This window comes from Chiloscyllium plagiosum, chromosome 11, assembly GCF_004010195.1.
Source record: "Chiloscyllium plagiosum isolate BGI_BamShark_2017 chromosome 11, ASM401019v2, whole genome shotgun sequence".
NCBI classification, from domain to species: domain Eukaryota; kingdom Metazoa; phylum Chordata; class Chondrichthyes; order Orectolobiformes; family Hemiscylliidae; genus Chiloscyllium; species Chiloscyllium plagiosum.
Genome location: NC_057720.1, coordinates 77,062,055 through 77,085,845, shown reverse-complemented (window position 1 = coordinate 77,085,845; position 23,791 = coordinate 77,062,055). Strand labels below are relative to the sequence as shown.

At 38.2% G+C, this 23,791-nt stretch overlaps 1 protein-coding gene across 4 annotated transcripts in view; it reads left to right on the top strand.

The window, feature by feature from the left end:
* The window catches only part of vamp4 (vesicle-associated membrane protein 4), a 58,106-nt gene that overhangs the window by 8,042 nt on the left and 26,273 nt on the right, over positions 1-23,791 (top strand). For 3 of the 4 annotated variants that reach the window (XM_043699875.1, XM_043699877.1, XM_043699874.1), the window contains exons 2-4: positions 1,856-1,974; positions 9,465-9,511; positions 13,925-13,975. In XM_043699875.1, coding sequence (XP_043555810.1) covers positions 1,909-1,974; positions 9,465-9,511; positions 13,925-13,975 — 164 coding nt within the window. In that variant the 5' untranslated portion in view covers positions 1,856-1,908. Of the gene's footprint in view, positions 1-1,854; positions 1,975-9,464; positions 9,512-13,924; positions 13,976-23,791 lie in introns of all 4 variants that reach the window. The other variant, XM_043699876.1, reaches the window with a different exon arrangement.

The window sequence follows — 23,791 nt, the reverse complement described above, 5'->3', positions numbered from 1 at the left end:
GTTTTTCTGAGCACTTGAATCCCCTCAACAGTGAGAAGGTCATTGACTCATTCAGCCTGAAGTCTGAGAAAATTTGTTGAGCCTTCAGAAATAAATTTTAATCCTGGGAATGTGATAAGATGAAAGAAAAGGCAAAATGACTGGAAAGGTCCAAGTGAGGTCATAGGTTGTGATGTGAAACAGTAGTCTTACAGTAGGGCATCCAAATAATTCAAATAATTTCTTGGGGCTAATCGACTATGGGCTGTTAGAATATTTTGACAATAGTACTGAAAACTTATTCCTTCAGAACTAGCTATGGCTCAAGCCTAGCTGTTCCAGTACAGCCATAACATTGACATCGATCAGACAATCTGGAAAATTGCCTAGCTGTTATTTTCATGAAAAGCAGGACAAATACAAACAACCAATTACTGCCTTATCAACCTATTCCCAGTCATCAACAAAGTGCTGGGAGGCATCATAAATAGTACTATTAAGTGATAGTTGGAAAGGATTAACCTTATTGCTAATGCTCAGTTCAGGTATGGCCAGACCTGACCTCATTAAGCCTTGGCCAAAGCATAGAAAACAAATTGAATTCTGGAGATGAGTGATTGTCCTTGGCATCAAAGCATCATTTAACCAAATGTGGGCATGAAGGAGTCCTAATAAAATTGGAGTCAAGAGGAAAAGCCTCTGCTGATTAGAATCATACCCAGCACAAAGGAAGATGATTATCATTGTTTCTCAATCATCTCAGACCCAGGATATTTCAGGCTAGCATTTTAGGCCAAATCATTGTCTGCTAATTCATCAATGACCTTCCCTTCATCTTAAGGTCAGATTAGGGATGTTCACTGATTACAAAATTCACAACAATTTAGATACTGAAGCAAAACATGTCCATATGCAGCAAAACCTGGACAATATCAAAGCTTGAGTAGTACCTATGTTCAACAAGAGAGAATCTAATCACCACCTCTTGAGATTTCATGGCAGTACCAATACTGAATCCCTCAACAATCATCCTGAGGTTATCATTGACCAGAAGTTGAACTGGACCAGCCATACAAATACTGTGATCGCAACAGCAGGTCATTATCAAGTAGTAAGCAGGTGATTGGGATTAATTGACTGGATAGTAATAAAAGAGGAGGAAGTGGAACTGGTTTGTAGAAGTTATAAGACTGAATATTTAATAAACTCTTTCCACAAAATTATCTTAATTTCTGTCTTACTGTCCTGGATCATATTTGACAACTGTCCATAAGCTAACCTCTTTGGTTCAAGTTTTCATTTTCATGTGTTGGTGTTTTGTGGAAGTTGTGAAGAGCACGAGTGGAATTTTGGAAAATTTGTCGCAGTCTTACTCGTAAAAGATTGTTCCTATTTTGATGAGCTTTCACTGGTGCTAAATTAGAACCTTTTTTTTAATTGGATTAGATTGCCTACTGTGTGGAAACAGGCCCTTTGTTTAGAATTTGCACGCAATCAGTTTCAATGTTTAGTCTTAAGTTCAGTTTTATATATTTAAAAACTCTGCCATTAACTGCCATTTTCATTCATCTGTTTTCCTGTGTGACAGAATTAAGCAATAATGGACCTTTTAATAAATAAGGTTTGACAGACAATTGCTCTAAGCATTGGTCAAAACTGATCTGGAATGCTGTGCTCAAATCTGGTCAATGCAAGTTAGGAATAATGTATTAGCTTTCAAGGCTATGTTACTAGGACAGATTGCATAAATTGTATTCAGTTGAGCACAAGAGATTGAAGAGCAAACTGATAAAAATGTTATTTTCTCTGACAAAGTTCAGGGAAATTTAGTTCCTAATGCATAACATTAATAATACCCTTTAATTATTTGTTTTAGATTGAAGATTTGTACTTCAATTTGAAGAGACCACATTCCATTGGGCAGTAATCATGCCGCCTAAATTTAAACGACATCTAAATGATGACGATGTGACAGGTTCCATAAGAAGTGAAAGGGTAAGATTTCTTACTGTTTAATTTGTTATGTACAGCATTAACAATGTCGCAAATGAGCCATTTAGGAAGTCTGGAATGGGCTTTTATTTTCTCCAGGACTCGAAATGGAACCTTGCATTTGTATCATGAAAGAGCCAACAGATGTTAGTGCTTTGCAGTCTCTGTTTCAGCCAGGGACTTCAATGTGGTTTAAATGAGCAGAATGGTAAATTTTAACCCTGAGTGAGGTGCAGATTTGTGTTTTCCCATTACTTCTGTCCCCTTTCTGCAATAATTTTTTAAGGCATGATTAGTTCCTCTCTTGAGCCCATGTGATATAGTCAATAATTTTTTAAAGTTACCCAGTCTCAACTAAGGCACTCATGATTTTGAAATTGTTGCCTTTTTCAATAAATTTTCTGGTAAGTGTGATTGGAATAAGCTCAAGTTAAGGCCCCTGTGTTTGAATAACTCTTGGATATATATGATGCATAAAGAGGTAACAACAGAACTTAGTGTAAAGAAATGCCTCAAAAAAGTTTGGTTGGTATCCTTCCATTGTGGGAGATGATGGGAATGTGATTTCAAAACTTTGGTGAGATAAGATGAGATAATCTGCACTCCTTTTGATGACTGAATAAACTAATTCTAGAAAAGCAAAGACTCCCACGAGTGCCGCTAATGAGGTTGCCCCTTGCCAGTAATATGACATGACCCCTGCAATGATGATGGCAAGGATTCGTGTCAGCTTTGGAGCTTCTGAAACTAATTGTCATCGCGGTGAACTTCTATCTACTGCTGATGTTGCAATTTGCATCAATTATCAGCTACAAGCTTCCACTTATCATGATTAATGTTTAGGGTTTTCATGCCCCTTTTGGCAGCATTGTTGAATCGCACCTTTTGAAACCCTGCTGCTCTCCTAGAATGGGCTGCCTACTTGCTTGACATAAGAGCAGTAATCTTGCATCCTGTGCATTTGCCTAAGCCAGTGATGTCACCTTTGCTTGATAGTGCTAGCATGCTTGGCAGTTTTGTCCTCAAAAGGACTGTATTATTGGTGACACTATCTTTCCATGTAATGCCTAGAATGCAGGGCAGCCATTGCGGATGGAAGGAATGGAGCCTTTGTTCTTGGTAAGTTTAGGTTATCCAGCCTTTCTTGCCCTATTGCTATGGTCCTGCAGGTCAGTTTATTAATCTTTGAAATGAAAGTGAAATGGAAGTTGGAAATTTGAAATGAGAGCAAAAGAAGTTAGAAAAATGGAGCAGGTCAGGCAGCGTCTGCAGAGAGAGAAATAGAATTAATGTTTCAAGTTGATCATGGTAATGTTTCATGTTCTTGATCATGTTATTTCATATCTATTTTGTTAGTTGGCCAAAGGTGGTGACTTTTTTTCTCCTGTGCACTACTCCTGAATGAACTTCTGTTTGATAAACTACCTATTTGGAAGGAAACAATAAGTTTTATTGCTCTGCAACTGGTGCTTGGAGAAGTGACATGAGCACAAACCTGTTGAATTGTTTTACGAACCTTATTTCATTCATAACACGGGAAAAACTGGTGATACATTGTGCATTAACTTAAATGCATCAAACTCTTTGATCTTCAAATGCAGCACATGTTTTTCAATCTTTGAGACCAGTAGTCTATATGAACGGTGTCAGCATTGTTTGCAATCTATATATGCACATATTCACCAATGACAGCCTGTTATTGTTTGAATGATTTCACATAAATAATTCAACTGACTCTTTGGCTTCTGATAATACGAAAATTGTTAATCTGATGGCTGTTTTATCTCTTCAGATTGTTTTTGAGTTTTTGTCTTGTTGAAAAATATGTTTTGAGTATCAGACGTAAAACTATTCTTTAGCTACTTTTACATAACAGTGTAGCAGCCCCTCCCTAAATTTAGGATTATAACATGCAGCAGAACATCCCACTCAGAATATCAACATCATGATGTCATAATGGGAACAAGAAAATCATTTGGTAGTGATTACAGCATAATGTGAGCTCATTACTTCACCACTGTCATAAGCTAGTTTTATGGCATTTCCAGTGCAGAATGTTTGCCTTGTTTCCCACATGGCAGCAAACTCTTCATCACTCAACATACTGCTGGAGAATGATAGGCTGCAGCCACTCCTATCCCCAAATCAGATGGTAGGCATTGGTAAAAGTTCATTGGGCTGAACTGTTAACTCTATGTTTCTCTTCATAGCTGCTCTCTGACCTTAGAATTGTACAGATGTACAGCAAAGAAACAGACCCTGTGGTCCAACTCGTCCATACCAACCAGATATCTGATATAAATCTAGTCCCATTTATCAGCATTTGGCCCAATTCCCTCTATTCATATATCTATCCAGGTGCCTTTTAATGTAGTCGTATCAAACTCCACCACTTCCTCTGGCAGCTCAGAAATAGTAAAGACTATAGATACTGAAAGTCAGAGCCAATAAAATATGGAGCTGGAAAGGCACAGCACATCAGGCAGCATCAGAGGAACAGGAAAGTCAACGTTTCAGATCAGGAGTTGAGTGTTTTGGCATACTTACGATCTTTGTCCGATAGGGTGGAGGGGGAGTGTTGACGTTGTGGATCCATCTAAGAATGCAGAATTAGTAGAGGTCCTTTGTGGGTCTGGGGGAGAGAAACCATGAGCTTTGGCAGGCTGACTGTAGTGAGAGGAGATGTCACCGCATGGCTGCAAGCATGGAACTGAGGATTTGAAGGGTGAACTGTTTCTGCAGGTGCTGTAGATAACAGTTGTCACAGTTTGGTCCAAATTGAGATGGTCTGAAGGTTGTCTGGAGTTAGTGGGGGATAAGCCGACTACGTAAATAGGTGCTGAGAAACGAGAAGTGGCTGTAGGAGCGGATTGTGGTCGAAGAACTTCAGGGTGGATGAGGTAACCTGGGGGTTGCAGTGGGAGAGAGATCCCACTGAGATCTTTATGGAGGGAGGAGGAAACCTTTTTCAAGGTGGGCATCCTTCGAAGAGGCTTTGCAGTATGGTTTTCAGTGACTTGGAGTTAGCAAGGACTGCAGATGCTGGAAGTCAGAGCGGATAAAATGCGGAGCTGGAAAGGCACAGCAGGTCAGGCAGCATTGGAGGAGCAGGAAAGTCAACGTTTTCGGTTGGGACCCTTCATCAGGACTCTGGCAGCTAATTCCATACAACCACCACCCTCTGCATGAAAAAGCTGCCCCTTATGTCCGTTTTATATCTTTCCCACCCACCTCACCTTAAACCAATGCCCTCTAGTTCTGGACTCTGCCACTCCTTGGAAAATACCTTGTTTATTTATCCAATCCATGCCCCTCATGATTTTATAAATTTCTTTAAGGTCACCCCTCAGACACTCCAGGGAAAATAATCCCAGCCTATTCAACCTCTTCCTACAGCTTAAACCCTCCAAGCCTGGCCACATCCTGTAAATCTTTTCTGAACGCTTTCAAGTTTCACAACATCCTTCCTAAAGCAGGACCGGAATTGCATGCCATACTCCAAAAGAAGCCAAACCAATGTCCTAAGCAGCCGCAACATGACCTGTCAACTCCCATACTCAATGCAGTGACCAATAAAGGCAAGCTTACCAAACTCCACCTTCACTCTCCTATCTACCTGTGACTCCGTTTTCAAGAATCTATGAACTTGCACTCCAAGGTCCCTTTGTTCAGCCGCAATTCCCAGGACGTTACTATTGAGTGTGTAAGTCCTGCCCTGATTTGTCTTTCCAAAATGCAGTACCTCACATTTATCTAAATTATACTCCATTTGCCACTCCTTGGCCCATCTGATCAAGATCCCATTGTACTCTCAAGATAGCCTTCACTGTCCACTATACCTCCAATTTTCATGTCATCTGCAAAATTATTAACCATACATCCTATCCAAATCATTTATATAAATGACAAAAAACATTGGACCCAGCACCGACCCTTGTGGCGCACCGCTGGTCACAGACCTCCAGTCTGAAAAGCAACCTTCCACCACCACCTTCTATGTTCGAGCCAGTTCTATATCCAAGTAGGTAGTTCTCCATGTATTCCATGTGATCTCACCTTGCTAACCAGTCTATCGTGAGCACCCTTATTTAATGCCTTACTGAAGTCCACATAGGTCACATCCACCCCCCTGCCCTTATCAATCCTCTTCATTACTTAAGAAAATCCAATGAAGTTAGTGATACATGATTTCCCATGCACAAAGTCATGTTGACTATTCCTAATCAGTCTTTGCCTTTCCAACTTTGCAGAATTTTTAACCTCTTGTTCATCTTTCACGTTTCCAGCACTTGCTCCATTTAGATTTTGTGATAGATACTGAAATTAGTTGAAGTCCCCATGCTGCATTTAGCACAAAATGGGGGCTCAAAATGTTTTTGTCTGTTTACCGTTGCCCTTTGAACTACCAGTCTGCTACAGTAGAATTATCTCCTTACTGCTCACTGATAGATTTCTTTAAATTCTGGTATTGCCACATTATTTTGTAATTGCAGGTAATCCCAGGGATTTGAACAGGTTCTGGTCTTGAGTTCATTTACAAGTCGATTTGTATGCAAGTCAGAACTCAATGCAGGCCATTGTAAAATAGCCGTTCATAAATATAAGGAAATGTTCATGTGATCTTTAAAATTAATATTAAAATATCCTTGCATGGGGTTACATTCATTAATCAGGAATCCTCTGTAAATGTACATTTTATATTAACTATAACACATTTTGCTTCCTCCAAATATCTAAAAATGTGAACCTTTTGTTAAAATAATGTCACAATTGAAAACACTCCCCCTGCTGATCAATCAGTGAAACAGCTTACAGTCCCTTTTTTTTTGTTGTGTGCATTTTCCCCAGTCCTCTTGCCTAGAACAGCTGAATGCAAAACCTTAACTCAAGTGGACAATGTGTTTGCGAAAACAGACTGTTTCACATACCTTCCCACCTGAGACAAAGAATAAACGAGCAGAATCAAGCACGAGTATTGATTGGTATATTTCGGAAAATTTTACATTTTGCTGAACCTGTTAATTTGAGCAGATACTTGTTTTGGAAGATAGTAACAACAACAAAACTCTGTGATTGAATTCATTTTCCATACAATTGTCAAATACTTGACCTACATTTGCTTCCTGTACAACTGAATAACAAGGCAGTGATATCGGAAGAAGTAAATTTGCATCTTTGTCCAATTAAGCTGAACTATGTGCTCATCATTAATTTTAATATGAGGATCAGGAACATGGTATATTCAGGGCTTATGATTTCGTTCCCCACCCTTTCACTCCCACTTTCTCTTCATTTCTCTGTCATTGTATCATGATAACATTTTGAGCTTAATAAAGCCCAAATAAAGAGTAATACATGTAAAAGTTGCAAATAATTTCAATCTTGTCATATTGCTAAAGTATGCTCACCTTCTGAGTTTTGCTGTAATGGTCATAGATGTGCTTGTTTGAATTATTGCTTGTAACTATCTCCCAGGCAAGCATGTATTATCCTATGGAGCTCTATAGTAGGGCCATTTCATTTGACCTAAATGCATGTTTACTGTACTTTAGGTTATACACAGAAATTCCAGTCATCTTTTGGCTGCTGTCACTCTAATCAACAGTAGGCTGAGTTAATAATTTCTTACATCACATTTGGAGCAGTATGTCAACATTCGCTTTTTTTGGGTGTTGGAACCCTGTTGTTGGTCCTGCATGGAATTCCAAGTGCACCCTGTGATCAGTGGACCTGCTAGTGTAAACCATCTCGAGGCAGCCTTTTGTTTAATTAGTTGCCTTTGTACATGCCATCCTGTTGAGGGCAGTCTGTGCATTTCCAAGGCTGGTGGCCCAGTCAGAGGCCCCACCAGGAGAGGTGAGCACTATAGAAGCAGGCAGATGAGTGTGATGGAACCTAAAACATGACAGTGCCCTTGGTTGCCTGCATTGACTTCATGAACTGAAGACCCCTGAAGCTGGCCTCCATCCATCTGATGGAGGATAAAATCCACCACAGGAGTAGTTGTGGTGAGGTCTTCTGTTCGCCAAAGGTGAGCCAACCTGCTGCCAGGATGCTGACTTGTTCCTGAGGTGGTTGCCCTCCTGGTCCACTAATCCCATATCTATGCATCCCATTATTCAGGGACCAAATAAATAAATCTGTAGAGGAGGCCTCTGAGGAAGTTGGTGAAAATAGGAACATTGAGTCATTCAAATACAAGTTGACGGATTGTTTCAGAAAAATACATATTTGGGGTGTCGTTCATGACTAATTTGAGACATGACCTGGGTTAAACATGTTGTGTTTCTATTATAATTTTTTTTGTCTAGTAATTCCTATGCAAAAGGGTACAGGAAAGGTGTGCATAAAAATATTGCTGAAAAGATCTCAGCCTCTAAGATTGAATTGCAGTATGAGTTGCTGCTAAACTAGAAGTTGTCTTGTATGTCAGAGATAACTACTAAATAATTTTACACATTCTTGAACAGAACAACCTTTATGATTTATGCTCCAGTGTAAGTCCCTTGGAACCCAGATGATGAGGTCCAAAAGGTGAAACTATGTTGTAGCTGAACCGTGTTATCTTGTATTTTTGACAAGTAAAATTGAGATTTAAATAACAAATTATCTGTTTGAGAAGCAATAGGATCCAATGCTGTAAGTGAATTTACAGTATATTGAAACATGTTCTAATGGACTTCCGTGTACTTGAAAATCACCTTTTTTTTTATCAATTTTGTGGAAATGACGTGCTGTGATATCATTTGGTTTGCAGTAATGCAAATAAAGATTCTATTAATCTTTTATAACATCACAAAGTGTCACTTGAAATTGAGTTTGGGTCAAGGTGGTTGAGTGTAGTGGGAGTCCCAAACAGTATCTGGAAGCAAGCACTTGGTAGTGATTTTCCCTGAAATGGTTAAGTAGTTACTGGAAAGCATGCTGTGAGAGTGGACTTTCAATGCTGGAAGGCCAAGTGGGGACAACGTTCCTTTTAAAAAAAAATGAAATAAAAAATAGCCAGCTTACAGGATGGTCTGTACAGCCTGTTGCCATATTGGTGGGGATGGTCTCCAAAGTTATCTGAAGCACTAGGCCAGTCTGCTGCTGTGACTACTTGGTCTTGATCACTTAGCTGAGGGTGTAAGCACTTGCCCTGTTAATCAATCTTCATAAAGTACCAGGCCATTTATCTTTTGAAGTTAGTATTTAATCTGAACATTTTCATCAGTTATTGAAGTGAAGACAAAACAAAAATGCCATGTCCCACAGTCAACATATGTTCTGCATGCTTTGCCCTTTGTTATCAAACAACCACTTGGCTGTGAATACAGGTATGAGAGTTTATGCTAATTTGAAACTATAGGTAAATGAGCCCCTGACCAAACAGTTGTCTTCAAGCTGTTGTGAAGTTTCACCGATTTTATGAAAGTGATGGTATAACTTCCAGAATTAACCTCGTGACCTTTAATGACTGACATCTTTCACACTAACTTTAACCTCTTTTACAGCGGAACCTGTTAGAAGACGATTCTGATGAAGAGGAAGATTTTTTCCTGTGAGTACGTGCTCTTATTTCATCATGCAGTAAATTTCAATTTCAACCAAGCCCTGGTTTTGGATCCTCACAAGGACTGGCAAAGCAGTTTATTCTGCTGAGATAATAAGGTTTCACACCCATTTGGAGTCAGTATTAAAATTGACTGCCTGCTTTCCTATCGTTTTCTGCAATTGTATTAGTATTTCATTAAAAATGATTTAACTACCTTTGCATCTCCTCTTGGTTTTTGCTGTCAGTAACTAGAGGACAGACTTGAATTTTATCACCCAGAAAAATTTTGTTTAAATTTCTGCAGTGCATTTATATGTTGTATTTCTGTTTGTGAAAAGCTGTTTTTGGGGAATTTTTCTTAAATACTAAGGGCCAATTCCTATTGCAAGGATATCCAAACTGCTGTACTTAAATTTCTGTGAGTGTAAAACATGGAACCTTGGGATCATACACAGAAGTTAAACCTATGTCCTTGTTTAGTTTGCTGTTATCACCAGTTCTATTTTCCCAACTTCATCCAACAAAAAGACAGCATTGATTGGAAACAGTCCTGTCTGAATTTTGGACATCGCGAACTTGCATGCAAACTGGATTGAGTTCTTTTTTTTTTAAAAGACTCAATGGAAATGAGAACACAAGAACTAGGAGCAGGAGTAGGCCATCTGGCCCTTCGAGCCTGCTCTGCCATTCAATAAGGTCATGGCTGATCTTTTTGTGGCCTCAGCCCCACTTACCCACTCACTCACCGTAACCCTTAATTCCATTATTGTTTAAAAAAAAGTCTGTAAGAACGTTTACTGAAATAGTGTCGACTACTTCACAGTGAATTCCATAGATTCCCAACCCTCTGGGTGAAGAAGTTCCTTCTTAATTCAGTCCTAAATCTGCTCTTCTTAGTTTTGAGGCTATGCCCTCTTGTCCTAGTTTCACCTGCCAACGGAAACATCCTCTATACGTCTATCTTATTTATTTCCTTCATAATTTTATGTTTGTATAAGCTCCCCCTTCATTCTTCTAAATTCCAATGAATATAATTCCAGTCTACTCAGTCTCTTCTCATAAGCAAACCCCCCAACTCCAGAACCAACCTAGTGAACCTCCTTTACACCGTTTCCAGTGTCAGTACATCCTTCGCTTAAGTAAGGAGAACCAAAACCTCATGCAGTACTCCAGCTGAGGCCTTACCAGCACCCTATACTGCTGCAACATCACCTCCCTGCTTTCTAAACTCAACCCCTTTAACAATGAAGGACAAAATTCCAATTGCCTTCCTAATTACCTGTTGTACCTGCAGACCCAGAACCAACCTAGTGAACCTTCTTTACACCATTTCCAGTGTCAGTACATCCTTCGCTTAAGTAAGGAGAACCAAAACTGCATGCAGTACTCCAGCTGAGGCCTTACCGGCACCCTATACTGCTGCAACATCACCTCCCTGCTTTCTAAACTCAACCCCTTTAACAATGAAGGACAAAATTCCAGTTGCCTTCCTAATTACCTGTTGTACCTGCAGACCAACCTTCTGTGATTCATGCACAAGGACACACAGGTCCTTCTGCATCGCAGTGTGCTGTGACTTTTTACCATTCAAGTAATAATCCTTTTTATTATTACTCGTACCAAAATGGATAACTTCACATTTATTAACATTGTATTCCATCTGATACCTTTGCCCACTCACTTAAAGTTTGCTCTGGCACTCATCTTAGTGTCATCTGCAAACGTTGACAGACTATACATGGTCTCCAACTCCAAATCATCTATGGAAGTTGTGAATAATTGCAGTCCCAACAGTGGTCCTTGAGGCACATCACTAGTTACTGGTTGCCAACCAGAATAGCATGCATTTATTCCGTCTATTTTCTTCCTGTTAGTCAACCAATCCTCTATCCATGTTAATACTTTACCCATACGCCATGTATCTATCTTGTGCAGCACCTTGTTGAAAGCCTTTTGGGAATCTCTGTACAGCACATCTACTGGGATCCCATTCTCCACCATGTTCGTAACGTCTTCATAGAATTCGAAAAGATTAGTTAAGCATGACTGTCCTTCATGATGCCTTGCTATTTCTTCCTTGATAATAGACTCAAGGATTTTCCTCACTACAGAGGTTAAGCTAACTGGTCTATAATTCCCCATATTTTGTTTACCTGCCTTTTTAAGCAATGGCATCGCATTTGCCGTTTTCCAATCTGCTGGAACTGCCCCAGCGTTCAGCGAGGTTCGGAAAATTATCACACATGCTCTTGCTATTTCTCTTGTCATCTCTTTTAGTACCCCGGGATGCATTCTATCAGGGCCAGGAGACTTGACTATCCTTAGCTCCATTAGCTAAGGATTATTTCCAGGCCCTCACCTACCTTTGTCTCTTTGTCAGTTACTGGCATGTTATTAGTGTCCTCCACTGTGAAAACCGACACAAAATACCTGTTCAATGCCTCTGCCATTTCCTCATATCCCATAACTAAATGCCCCTTCTCATCCACTAAAGGGTCAATGTTTACTTTAGCCACTTTTTTTTTTCATTTTATATATTCGTAGAAACGTTTGCTATCTACCTTTATATTCTATGCTAGTTTTTTCTCATGTTCTATCTTACTTTTTATTAGAGTAATATCTCTGGAGTTATCCTTCCTTTTCACTTCTTTCATAGACTGCCTTGTAGTTAAACCTTCCTGCACACATGCTAATCTGCTGCATTCCTTTTTACTTCCTATCGTACTTCTTAACATTTTCCCTTTCCCTTCTCCTCCGACTCACTAGTTTAAAGTCCTTAGTGAACACCCTATCTATCCTTATCACTAGAACGCTGGTTCCAGATTGGTTCAGGTGGAGGCTGTCCCATTGGTCTGGATCTCTCCTGTTCCAAAACTGATGCTAATGTCCCATGAAATGGAACCCTTCTTTCTCACACCACTCCTATAACCACATGTTTGCTTCCCTAATTTTCTTATTCCCTAAACCAATATGCACATGGTTTAGGTAGTAATCCAGAGATTGTAACCCTTGAGGACCTGTTCCTTAATTTTGTTCCTAATGCTTAATAATCCCTGAACAGGTCCTCTGTCCTAGCCTTGCCTATGTTGTTTGTCCCACATGGACCACAACAACTGGATCCTCCCCCTCCCGCTCCAATATCCTTTCAAGCCGGTCAGAGGTCTCCTGCACCCTAGCACCAGACAGGCAACATACTATGTGGAACTCGCAGTCTGGCTTGCAAAGGATACTATCTATTCCCTTAGTTATGGAAAATACCTGGTAGTGCTGAATGATAGCCAAGTTTGGCTGTCATTACAATTATTTGTGAATTTTATTATTGTTTGATTTAGAAATTTTCCACCAATGCCAAAACTGGCTGGATTGAATATTATAATTTATAGATTGGCATAAAATCAATTCCAAAATAATGTCACAGGCCAAGAGAGTAAATTTTATTCATTGTCTTTCTTATCAGCAATGTTTCACAACTCACTTAAGAGAAGTATGTTTTGAGTTTTGGATGTATGTAGTGTTAAATTGACTGTCTGTGAGCAAAACAAGAAACTTGAAAACAAATTAATATTTTTTATTTGCACTACCATCATCATTGACAATAACCTCTGCAAGGGTGCAGTTTCTTTGCCCCTGTGCCTTACCTAAATGATCATTTAATAACTATGAACCTATACTGTCGATAATTAATTTGACCCCAGGAGAGAAAGACAGTAAGGCTGAGTCCATTCTCATCCTTGCCCAGTAAGCAGATGTCTATTTGCCAACTGGAACCATGGCCCTGGTTTCCCATGGCCCTGGTTTCCCACTCTCTCCCCTCTTTCTAGCTCAGAGACGTTGTCACATTTTTGGAGTCTTTGCACCAAACAGTGCTGATATGGATTTGAAACTACAATCTTTCTGATCTCTTATTGAGAGATGAGAAAGCGTGGCTTGTTCTGAATATAGATAAATTTAAATGGAGATTTAACAGAGTTTCTCAAAATTGAGGGATTTTAACTCCGTAGGTAAGGCATTGGTTCCATTAGCCATCAATAATGAGGATTTTGACTTTTAGGTAATTGCCAAAAGAAACAATAGAAGTTTTTTAAATGCAGCAAGTTATGTTAGTTGGGAATGCATTGTGTGAAAGGGTTATGCAAACAGAATCAATGGAACTTCATATATATTTAAAGGATAACTTCTTGTTAATGAGGCTTCCTGAGGTGAATGAATCCATGATTGTGTGCAGTTAGTATTAAAAAGGAGTCTGCTACCCTTTCAACTGGGGATTATTGTTGAATGAAAGGTGCGATGCATAACATGATCTGATGATTAAGAATTAAGTTTGATAACCTGTTCAATATGCAACATTTTCAGATTGTTTAATCATGATTTATATACCTATCATTCTTCAGCATTTCTGATTCAATGTTTTCTCTACAGAAGAGGACCTACTGGACCAAAGTTTGGACCACAGAATGATAAGATCAAGCAGTATGTGTCCAATATGTTAAATTTTTAAATCCTGTTGGTCTTTTTTATATAATCTTGGACTAATCTTGCTGTTTTGCCAAAAATGTATTTTTGTTCATTATGGGTAATTATATGTAATACAGCAGACCAAGTGATCCAGGCTGGATGGCACCTGTGGCAATATCCATAGTTGTTGGCCATGTCAAATAGAGTGATGTAGAATGTGACAAGAATCCAATATGAAAATAATTTATATAAAGTATAAATAATGTTTTCTTACTGTCAGATGTAAAAAGAAAAGCTTGCAGTATTTAGTTGTCAAGACGCAAATGTAATGAGAAGATTTGTCAAAACATTTCTTTAATTTTAAAAATATTCATGCTTTGCACATAAATGATCATTGGCCTAACTTCAGTGAATGTAGAATTTAGGCATTTTGTAATGAAATAAATCCTGCTAAAGTAGGTAGCAGTCCAGTATCTGAAGTATTCAGTAGATTAAAAATACAAAGAATTAAATAAGTACTAAATTTCTAACCATTATTTTTGTTAATGATCCTTCTACAGTTATATGAAACAAAAATAGCTGTTATTGTCAGCCGTTTGCTTATCTGATAGGTAACATGTCAAGCCAGTAATGTGGGTGGAAGAAAGTGATGTTTAGATTTTGATTAAGCCTTTTAAATACACTTTCTGCATTAACAATTTTTTGAAGTGACAATACTAGCATAAACACTCATGCTTATTTTTTTCCACATAAAGTTTATTTTAGGGTAGTCACCTTTTACTTCACATTACTATTTGTATATCTGCATGATTTCCTTGTGGCAATCTGATTGATATTGAATGATTGATGTGACTCATTCTTCAGCAGTCTGTCTCTATGTATCCTGTCCTGTCCTGTCCTGTGGTGATTTTTAAAATACTTCCATTAGAATATATAATACAGTAAAAAAACGCATTTTTTTTAATGAGGTATCATTTTTTGATTTTTTTTTGATGAGGTATAATTAATGAAATTGAATTGTATGCCCCCCCAAAGTATGATATGCTTTAGATTGTAGTGTCTAATACTGCATGTTGTATTTTATCTAAGTTTTTTTAAAGATTTTGTGATATTAAATATATTGATATATCATTGTTGATTTTTATGCTGCTGCTATTGTCTGGAATCTCACCAAGAGCAACTTGCAAATGAGATGGTGAGATGGTGGTTGATGATACTTGCTTGATTTCATTTGGAATAATAAATTGTTCCATGTTTTGCCTTCCCAAGTCAAGTAGTTGGAAGTTTAAAATTCTTTCAAACTGATTTTGAAATGATTATTCTCTGCAAAATTCTTTGAGGCAACCTGAAAGCTTAAATAATGAAAGAACTTGCATTTATACTGTACTTGCCATGATCACGAGGTTCCAGCCAATAAAATGTTTGTGTATTCGCTGTTCTTATGGGAACGTTCAGCTGGATTGATTGAATGTTTTAGATGGATTGATTAGATTCTAGATTAGATTAGATTCCCTACAGTGTGGAAACAGGCCCTTTGGCCCAACAAGTCCACACCGACCCTCTGAAGAGCAACCCACCTAGACCCATTTCCCTCTGACTAATGCAGCTAACACTATGAGTAATTTAGAATGGCCAACTCACCTAACCTGCACATCTTTGGATTGTGGGAGGAAACTGGAAGTCCCGGAGGAAGCCCACGCAGAATGTGTAAACTCCACACAGGCAGTTGCCTAAGACTGGAATCGAACCTGGGTCCTTGGCGCTGTGAAGCAGCATTGCTAACCATTGAGCCACCGTACCACCCTTACAGAATAAACATATCACATCTGAAGAACATCCACAATCCAAACATTGACACTTGCTTAACTACACCATCTGTGGGCAAGGGACTGCAGTGATGTTTGCATCAGCTATGCCATGAGAGATGCAGGCAACTGCTGGACTGATCACCATCTGATCTACCGTATCCAGTCTAGACCCAAAAGAGAGAAATAATGCTGCAATGAAATTGCCTTTCTATTTTTTTTCTGTAGGTAAATAGGAGCCTGTAAATGTGATGTAATTGGACTTTCAAAGGTCTTTGATATGGTGCAGCCTCAAAGTTTACTAAATAAAAGCTTAGAGCATAAGGTTAACTTATTAGCACCGAGGATTGGTTAACTAACAGGAAACCAAGAGAAGATATTGCTGGGTCGTTTTTGGATTGGCAAGCTGTAACTGGTGGAGTGCCACAGCAATCAATGCTGAGGTCTTGGCTATTTACAATCAGTGTCAATGAATTTGATGAAAGAACCAAATGTATGTGATGATGGCCTAAAGAGAATATAGTGAGTCATGAAGAGAAGTTTAAAACAAAAAGTAAAGTAAAAGTTCCATAGTCTGGGAGAACCATAGAGTTGCTTTCTTATCAGATGGAAACAGCTGCTGGTGTTATAACCTGAGAGTCACCACACTTCAGGTGAGGTTGAGAAGGTGAGACTGTCACAGTAACCTCTCCTCGTGTGATTTGGAGATTATGATGTTGGACTGGGGTGTACAAAGTTAAAAATCACACAACACCAGGTTATAGTCCAACAGGTTTAATTGGAAGCACACTAGCTTTCGGAGCGATGCTCCTTCATCAGGTGATTGACTCCTCGTGTGGGACTTGAATACCCACAGTATTGGTGTCACTCTCTGCCTCATAAACCAGCCATCCAACCAACTGAACTAACTGATTCCTGTAAAAATAAGGAGAATGCAAAAGGATATAATTTGACTATGTAAATGGGCAAACATTTGGCAAGTGGAGTATAGTGTGGAAAAGCATGAACTTGCCCATTTTGGCAGTAAGAATAGAAAAATAATATGTTATTTAAATAGCAAGAGATTGTAGAATTCTGTAGTCTGGGGATTCTGGGTGAACTACAAAATGTTAGTATGCAATTGCAGGAAGTGTTTAAGAACGCGAGGAAGGAATGTTGATGTTTATTGTGATGGGAATGGGTTATAAAAGTAAGGAAGTTATGCTAGTAGTAGAAGGTGTTAATGATACCATATCTTGAGTACTGCATATAATTTGATCTCCTTATTTAAGAAAGATAATTGCACTAAATGCAGTTTAACAAGGTTCACTTGATAATTCCTAGGATGAAGGAGTTATCTAATGAGGAAAGGTTGCATATATTGGGTCTGTTATCATTGGAGCTTAGATACATGAGATGTGATTTTATAAAAATATAAGACCCTGAGGGGACAAAACAGGGTGGAGTTGGAATGATACTTTCCACTCCAGGAGAAAATAACTAAGGTTTAAAAAAAGTCTCCCATTTCTGATGGTGACAAGGAGAAATAGCTTTTCTCTGAGTGTCATTGTTCTGTGGATTTTGCTTCCCCAGAGAGCAGTGTTGGCAGAATTATTAAATATTTCTGAGGGAGAGAGATTCTTGATTAACAAGGGAGTCAAAGGTTGTAGGGGGTAACCAGGAAATTAGAGTTGAGGCCACATACAGATCAATGACATCATCAATTGACGGAACAGCTTGAGAGGCCATATGGCCTAGTTCTCCAAATTTGTTTGTTTGCATTTACATTTATCTCAAATTCCAGCAGAAACTAGAAATTTGACAATTCAAGTTCAAGTGAACGGAGTTTTTTTTTATTAAAACATTTTCTGTATGCAAACATCACTGCAAAGGTTGCAGCTGGCTGTGGACAGTTAAGATTAAACCACATCCCTAATGAAGGAGTGGAGTCACGTACACAGCGGTTAAGAAAAATGGGCTCCTTTCCCTACAGGACATGAGTGATCTATGGTTTCATGTCCACTTTTTAAAAGTAAACGAAATCCAGTTCTCACATTGCCATTGTGGGGCTTGCGTTCTCTGGACTGACTGACTGGAGATTCAGGCTACCACTCTATTGGACATGTTCTGATGCTTTTTAACGTGAATTGACATCAGCAAGATTTCATTTTTGAAAATCAAAATTTCACAGTAGTTCCAAATATGACTCAAACTGTAAGCTAAATGACTTTGGATAGCCTTAATCTTAGAAAGTTTGTTCATGTTAATATTTAAATATTAAATTTCCCAAAATTCCATTACCAGTTGACTCTAATCTCCCTGAGGCATCATGATGCTTCCTTCTGTAGATCAGTTAAAATGTGTTGCAAAGAGTGCCAAGATGTATAGATTAGGAACCATTTATTTGTGCTTTTTTATTCTAAAGATTTCAATTTATATTTGTTTGGTCGTCCAGAAATTGAGTTTTACTGAATAAAATAAATTCTGAGGGAGGACAATATTGGTTGGTAGGTGAACTTTGATAGAGACTTTACCATGGAGAATGCACCAGTTAATGATGACTTGAATTACCTGCCAAGCATTGTTTAAATTTTGAATCAGACAGGTTGACTAAATGGTCAAAATATGGTGCAGAGAAATGAACCAGTGAATGGCTGTCACCAATTTTCCTGAGTTGAAATAGACGTAGTGCATGTACATGTTCTTTCCATCGACAAAGATCAGAGCCCTGTCTGTTCATATGCAGCCTTCAGTATATGCAAGTGCACACACGCGAGTCCAACTGACAGTCCTAAATTACATTGATTGTCAGTGTAATTCTTCACAAATTGAGGAATATCACGGAAATGTTGTCCAATTGCAGAATCTCATCTCATATTATGACAGTGTTGTGAGATTTCCAAGTTCAGGCTGGTTGATACCTTGCTTGTTGCAAACAGTTGAAGGGAAATGCTATTTGCGGCTATCTACCAGTCTTTGGGGTGTACGCTGTATGTATCTGGCAACATGTTGACACTGAAAATTGCCTACTGTTTTACTCATTTGTGACGTACGAAAAATGTTTATTTGGCTTGTTGGCAGCATCCTGTTAGAGGTTGCTTCTCCACAGTAGCAGTATGAAACAACTAGTTTCACCCTTCCTAAATCTCTTGTTTAAAATTTAAACACAGCTTTGCAGTGACTATTCGTAATCATTGCTTGGTGCATTCTCCATGACATCTCTACAAACCAGTGTCTACTTGCCAATGAGCAATATTCTGTTTAAATATAATTATAATTTCAACATCCTGTTCATGAAAAAGAAAAAAAAAATTCAAACCACGATCTAATTTCCAGAGAAACATAAATATTCCAAACAAGTCTGCAATTTTCTCGTCATTAGATGTTACAAGTGCCGCACTATAAATCCTGATTATTTATGCCTAAATATTATGTTTCCTGTGTAATGATATCAGAATTAATGTGCTTAAGCCATTGTTCCAGTGATAAAGTGAATCAACTTGATTAATGCTAGGTTGAAGTTATGGCTTCAATTTTGTATTAACACTGTGCTGGATGCACCACCATAAAGAGTATGGATTTGAATCTTTAATGGGAAGTCTGGACTCCCTCATTAATCTTCCTCACTTGCGCAAGCTGCAGAAAATAGTCATGTTGAAAGATAAATTATACTTGATTCTCATTTAAATGTTTTTACTGTCATTTCTAAAATACATTATGGTTTGCCAAAACTTGTGACTGATTATCACATCTTTAATTTCTGAAATAAATTCAGATATTTCAGTTCTAAAGTGGGGGATAGAACTAAAGAATTGAAATTCCTCAATGTGAATCATTGGTTACATCAAATAAAACATTTAAACCCCCAAATCATTTTATATAGCTAACCCCAAAATCACATGATTGAAAGCATTTTGTGAAATCTGGAGACACTAGGGATGGTGGGATGAGCTACTTACTCACATTCAGTCATGTATGGTCAGTAAAGTCTCAACTCATCATCTCAGTCCTGCAGTTATCTATCTAATAGGTTGCAGATGTTAGCCGTCGTCTTATATTTTTTAAGTCACATCTCGATATCTTAGACACATTTTTAGCCATGGAATTGCTCACACAAAAATAATTAATAACAGCTAGAAACTTAAGTTTGTTGGCTTGTCCGGCCTTTTTTTTTTTAGCTGTTCCATTTCTCTAATCCCTAAATCATGACTCTATTTATGTTGAGGTCATTTAATTTTAGACTTTAACCAGTGTTTGCAATGATTTGAACAAATAATGGTAGGATTTTGCTGCAAAACTAATAGACAGCCTGTTTGTGCTGTTATTTGTTTAAAATATATAGTACAGAAATGTTGTGAACCTTTCACTGGACAAAGCAGTGGGCAAGGGTGACATGGAAGACAAATTTATAGTGATCAGGGATTGCTTCTTAGAGCAGTAAGTTGCAGAACCTGCCCAAAGACAAACTAATTTAGATCTCATAATGTACAATAAGGCAGGATCAATAAGAGACCTCACAGTTAAGGATCCTGTAGGGGTAACGATCTCAACGTACTAGAATTTCAAATTCAGTTAGAGGGAGACTGACTCTGGTCTCAAGCGACTGTCCTTAAATAAGGACAATTAGAGAGGTATGAAAAAAAGAGTTGTCTAAACTGGGCTCGGAAAATAGGCCAATGGGAAAGCCAGTGGATGTGCAATGGCAGACATTTAGGCAGATATTTCCGAATGCTCAGCAGAGAGTTATTCCAGTCAAAAGGAAGGACTGATGAGAAGGATGAACCACAAAGGTGATCAAGGAAAATATCCAATCAAAGCTAAGGCATACAAAGCAGTGAAAACTTAGTGGTAGGTCAGAGGATTGGAATTTTTTTTTGCAATCAGCAGTGGACAACTAAAAATATGGTACAAGAGGGTGAAAATTAGTAAGAAATTGAAAACAAGCAACAAGAGCTTTTATGACTATGTAAATATCGGGGAAGAGGAGAATGGCAGATAATTTAAACCAGTAATTTGTATTGGTCCTCAGGTTGGAGAACACTTATAAAGATCCCAGAGATAACAAAAAGCAAGGTGTAGTGGGAGGAAAGATCTTGTAACAATACCTATTGTGAGGGAAATAGAATATAATAAATTAATGGGACTAAAAGCGGACAAGTCATCAGAACTTGGTGGCTTGCATCCAAGGATTTTAAAGGAACTGGCTGCACAGATGGTGGAGGCATTGGTTGAAATATTCTAGAACTCACTGGGATCCAGGAGTGTTCCAGTGACTTGGAAAACTGCTGATGTGACAGCCTGCCCAAGAAGAAAACAGGAAATTACAGGCTAGTTAACCTAACACTGGGTTATTGGGAAAATGCTAAAGTCCATTATAAAGGAAGAAATCGCTGAACATTTTGAAAAGCTTAACACGTCAAACAGAATCAGCACGATTTTGTGAAAGGGAAATTTGACAAATTTGCTGGTGTTCATCAAGGATATAACGAGGAGAGTTGATGCAGAGGAACCGGTAAAAGTTGTGCATTTGGATTTTTGGAAGGCATTTGATAAGGTGTCACATAAAAGGCACAGCATAGGAGCTAATAGTATTTGGATAATCTATTAGCATGGATTGAAAATTGGTCAGTGCTGAGAAGACAGACTGGGCAAAGATGGAATTAACTAGTGGAGTTCCATGGATCTTTGGGGCTAATTATTTACTATCTATCTTAACTTGAAGGACGTGGCAGAGTGTAATGTGTCTAATTTTGCTGATTATGCAAAATTAGATGGGAGGGAATGTTATGAGAAGACCATGAAGAATCTACAAGGTGATAAAGATTGAGTGAATGGGCAAATGGAGTTTAATGTAAGAAAGTGCAAGGTCATGTACTTTGGAAGGAAGAATCAAAAGGTAGACTATTACTTAAATGGAGAGAGAGTCCAGAAAGTGCAGCACAGAGGGATCTGTGCATGAAACAAAAAAAGCAGCTTATAGGTGCACCAAGTAATTAAGAAGAAAAATTGAAGTTTGGCAATTATTGCTAGGGGTTTGGAGTTTAAAAACAAGGTATTGTTACAACTATACTGGGATTGGTGAAGCCATACCTGGAGCACTGTGTCCAGTTTTGGTCTCCATATTGAGAATAGGAAGTACTGGTATTGTAGGTTGTTCAAAAGGTATTTGTGAGGCTGATTCCTTAGGTGAAGTGGGTAATTTATATGAACAGCCAAGCTGGATAGGCCTTTATCCATTATCCATTAGAGTTTAGAAGAATAAGAGGTACTTTCATTAAAACGTACAAGATTTTGAGGGAGCTTGGCAGGCAATGCTGATAAGATATTTCCACTAGTGAGGGAATCTTGAGCTAGGGGACATAGTAACAGAGTAAGGGGACAACTATTTTAAAACTGAGATGTAAATGAATTTCTTCTCCCAGAGGGTAGTGAATGTCTAGAATTCTCCACCTCGGTTGTGGCAGCTAGATCACGGAAAGTACTTAAGGAGTAGAGTCATAGAGATGTACAGCATGGAAACAGACCCTTCGGTCCAACCCGTCCATGCCAACCAGATAGATTTGGAGTTGATAGCTTTGTTTAGCTAGCAAGAAAGGGGCCTTGAAACCCAGATCGATCAGCCGTGACTTGTTTAAATGGTGAGGCAATATTGAGGAGCCAAATTACCGCCGTTTGCTCCTATTTCTTATGTTCTTGTGTGGGGCGGGTGTGCAGATATCCAAAATGTGCGATTTGATTTACATCTCTGTGCCATTTTCATGTAAGTAAAACTAATTTTGCTGTAAGCATCAGCATTGATGCTTATTGAGCGCTGTGAATTTGCACAATACATACAAGCTACATTTGCCACATAGATTTAAGACTTGCAATTATTTGCAGAAGCACACCTAAAGCAGCTATTGTTAATTTCTACCAAATAATTTCACTGCAATCAAAAACGGTCATTTAAAAATAAGGAGTCTTATTCCTTCAAAGGTTTTATGTTTTTTTCTGAAGATCCCTTTGTCTTTCTCAATTCAATTTTTTTCCTTTTCTCAAGCATGATTTGACATTGAGATCACGCCTTTTTAGCTCTCACTTCTCAGTCCTTCAATTTCCCAGACTTCAGTCACATTGGTTAAGGAAATAGACATCACTGTATTTTGCCTGGTTCCCTCGGGTTTCAGATACTCTGTTTTCCTTATAATGTTGTTATTGGCTTACATTTTAAGAAACTATAATCAAAACTACTTTCAACTGAAGGGTACAAAGGAAAGTGCCATTAAATCCCCTTCTAATGAAAAATCTGACAGTCTGTAAAATGTTCTGTCACTATTGAGCAAATTATTTTCTCCTGATATATCCTTCTTCTTCTTAGCTTGATTTTTCTTCCCTCTGTGCTAAATACAGATGGGCTGTAAATTTATACACAAAAGGAAGGGGATTTTTGCAAATTGTTGGCATAAATTTTGAGTTCCAGATAACTTTACTCCAAGCATTTTTGCATTGAACTGCACTTGGCTTGTTCATTAACATTTTATATCTAAATATAGTAATAAAAATTGTCGTCACTTTTAGTCTGCTTAAAAATCTTGGTGTCATAAATGTCCAGATAGTTGGTGGGAGCAACTGATTCCTGTCCTGTAACTTGTTGATTTGAAAAAAATAATTTAAATCTGAGGATTGGTGCGATATGTGTGAAGCAAACTGCTTTTGGGCGCTATTAAATCAAACACTTTCTGTTGGCATGTAAAGCTGTGAATATTTCCTGTGGTTCATAACACAGTGAGACAAGTTTATACTATTACAGACTTGCCAGTGTTGAGGTTAATTATTCTGTCCCACAGTTTTGAAGAGCAGTCATTAAATCATGAACACTGAATTTTAAAGTTATGATATTTGCAAAAAAGAAAATGATATGGTTTAATACTTTTTACAGTGACTAATAACTAACAGTTCATTAACATGAGCATCAACACAAGTAGGCGAGTTCAAATGGTTTTTCAGATGTAATATGTTATGCCAGTGTAATGATACTGTGCACTATATGACAGATTGCATAATTTTA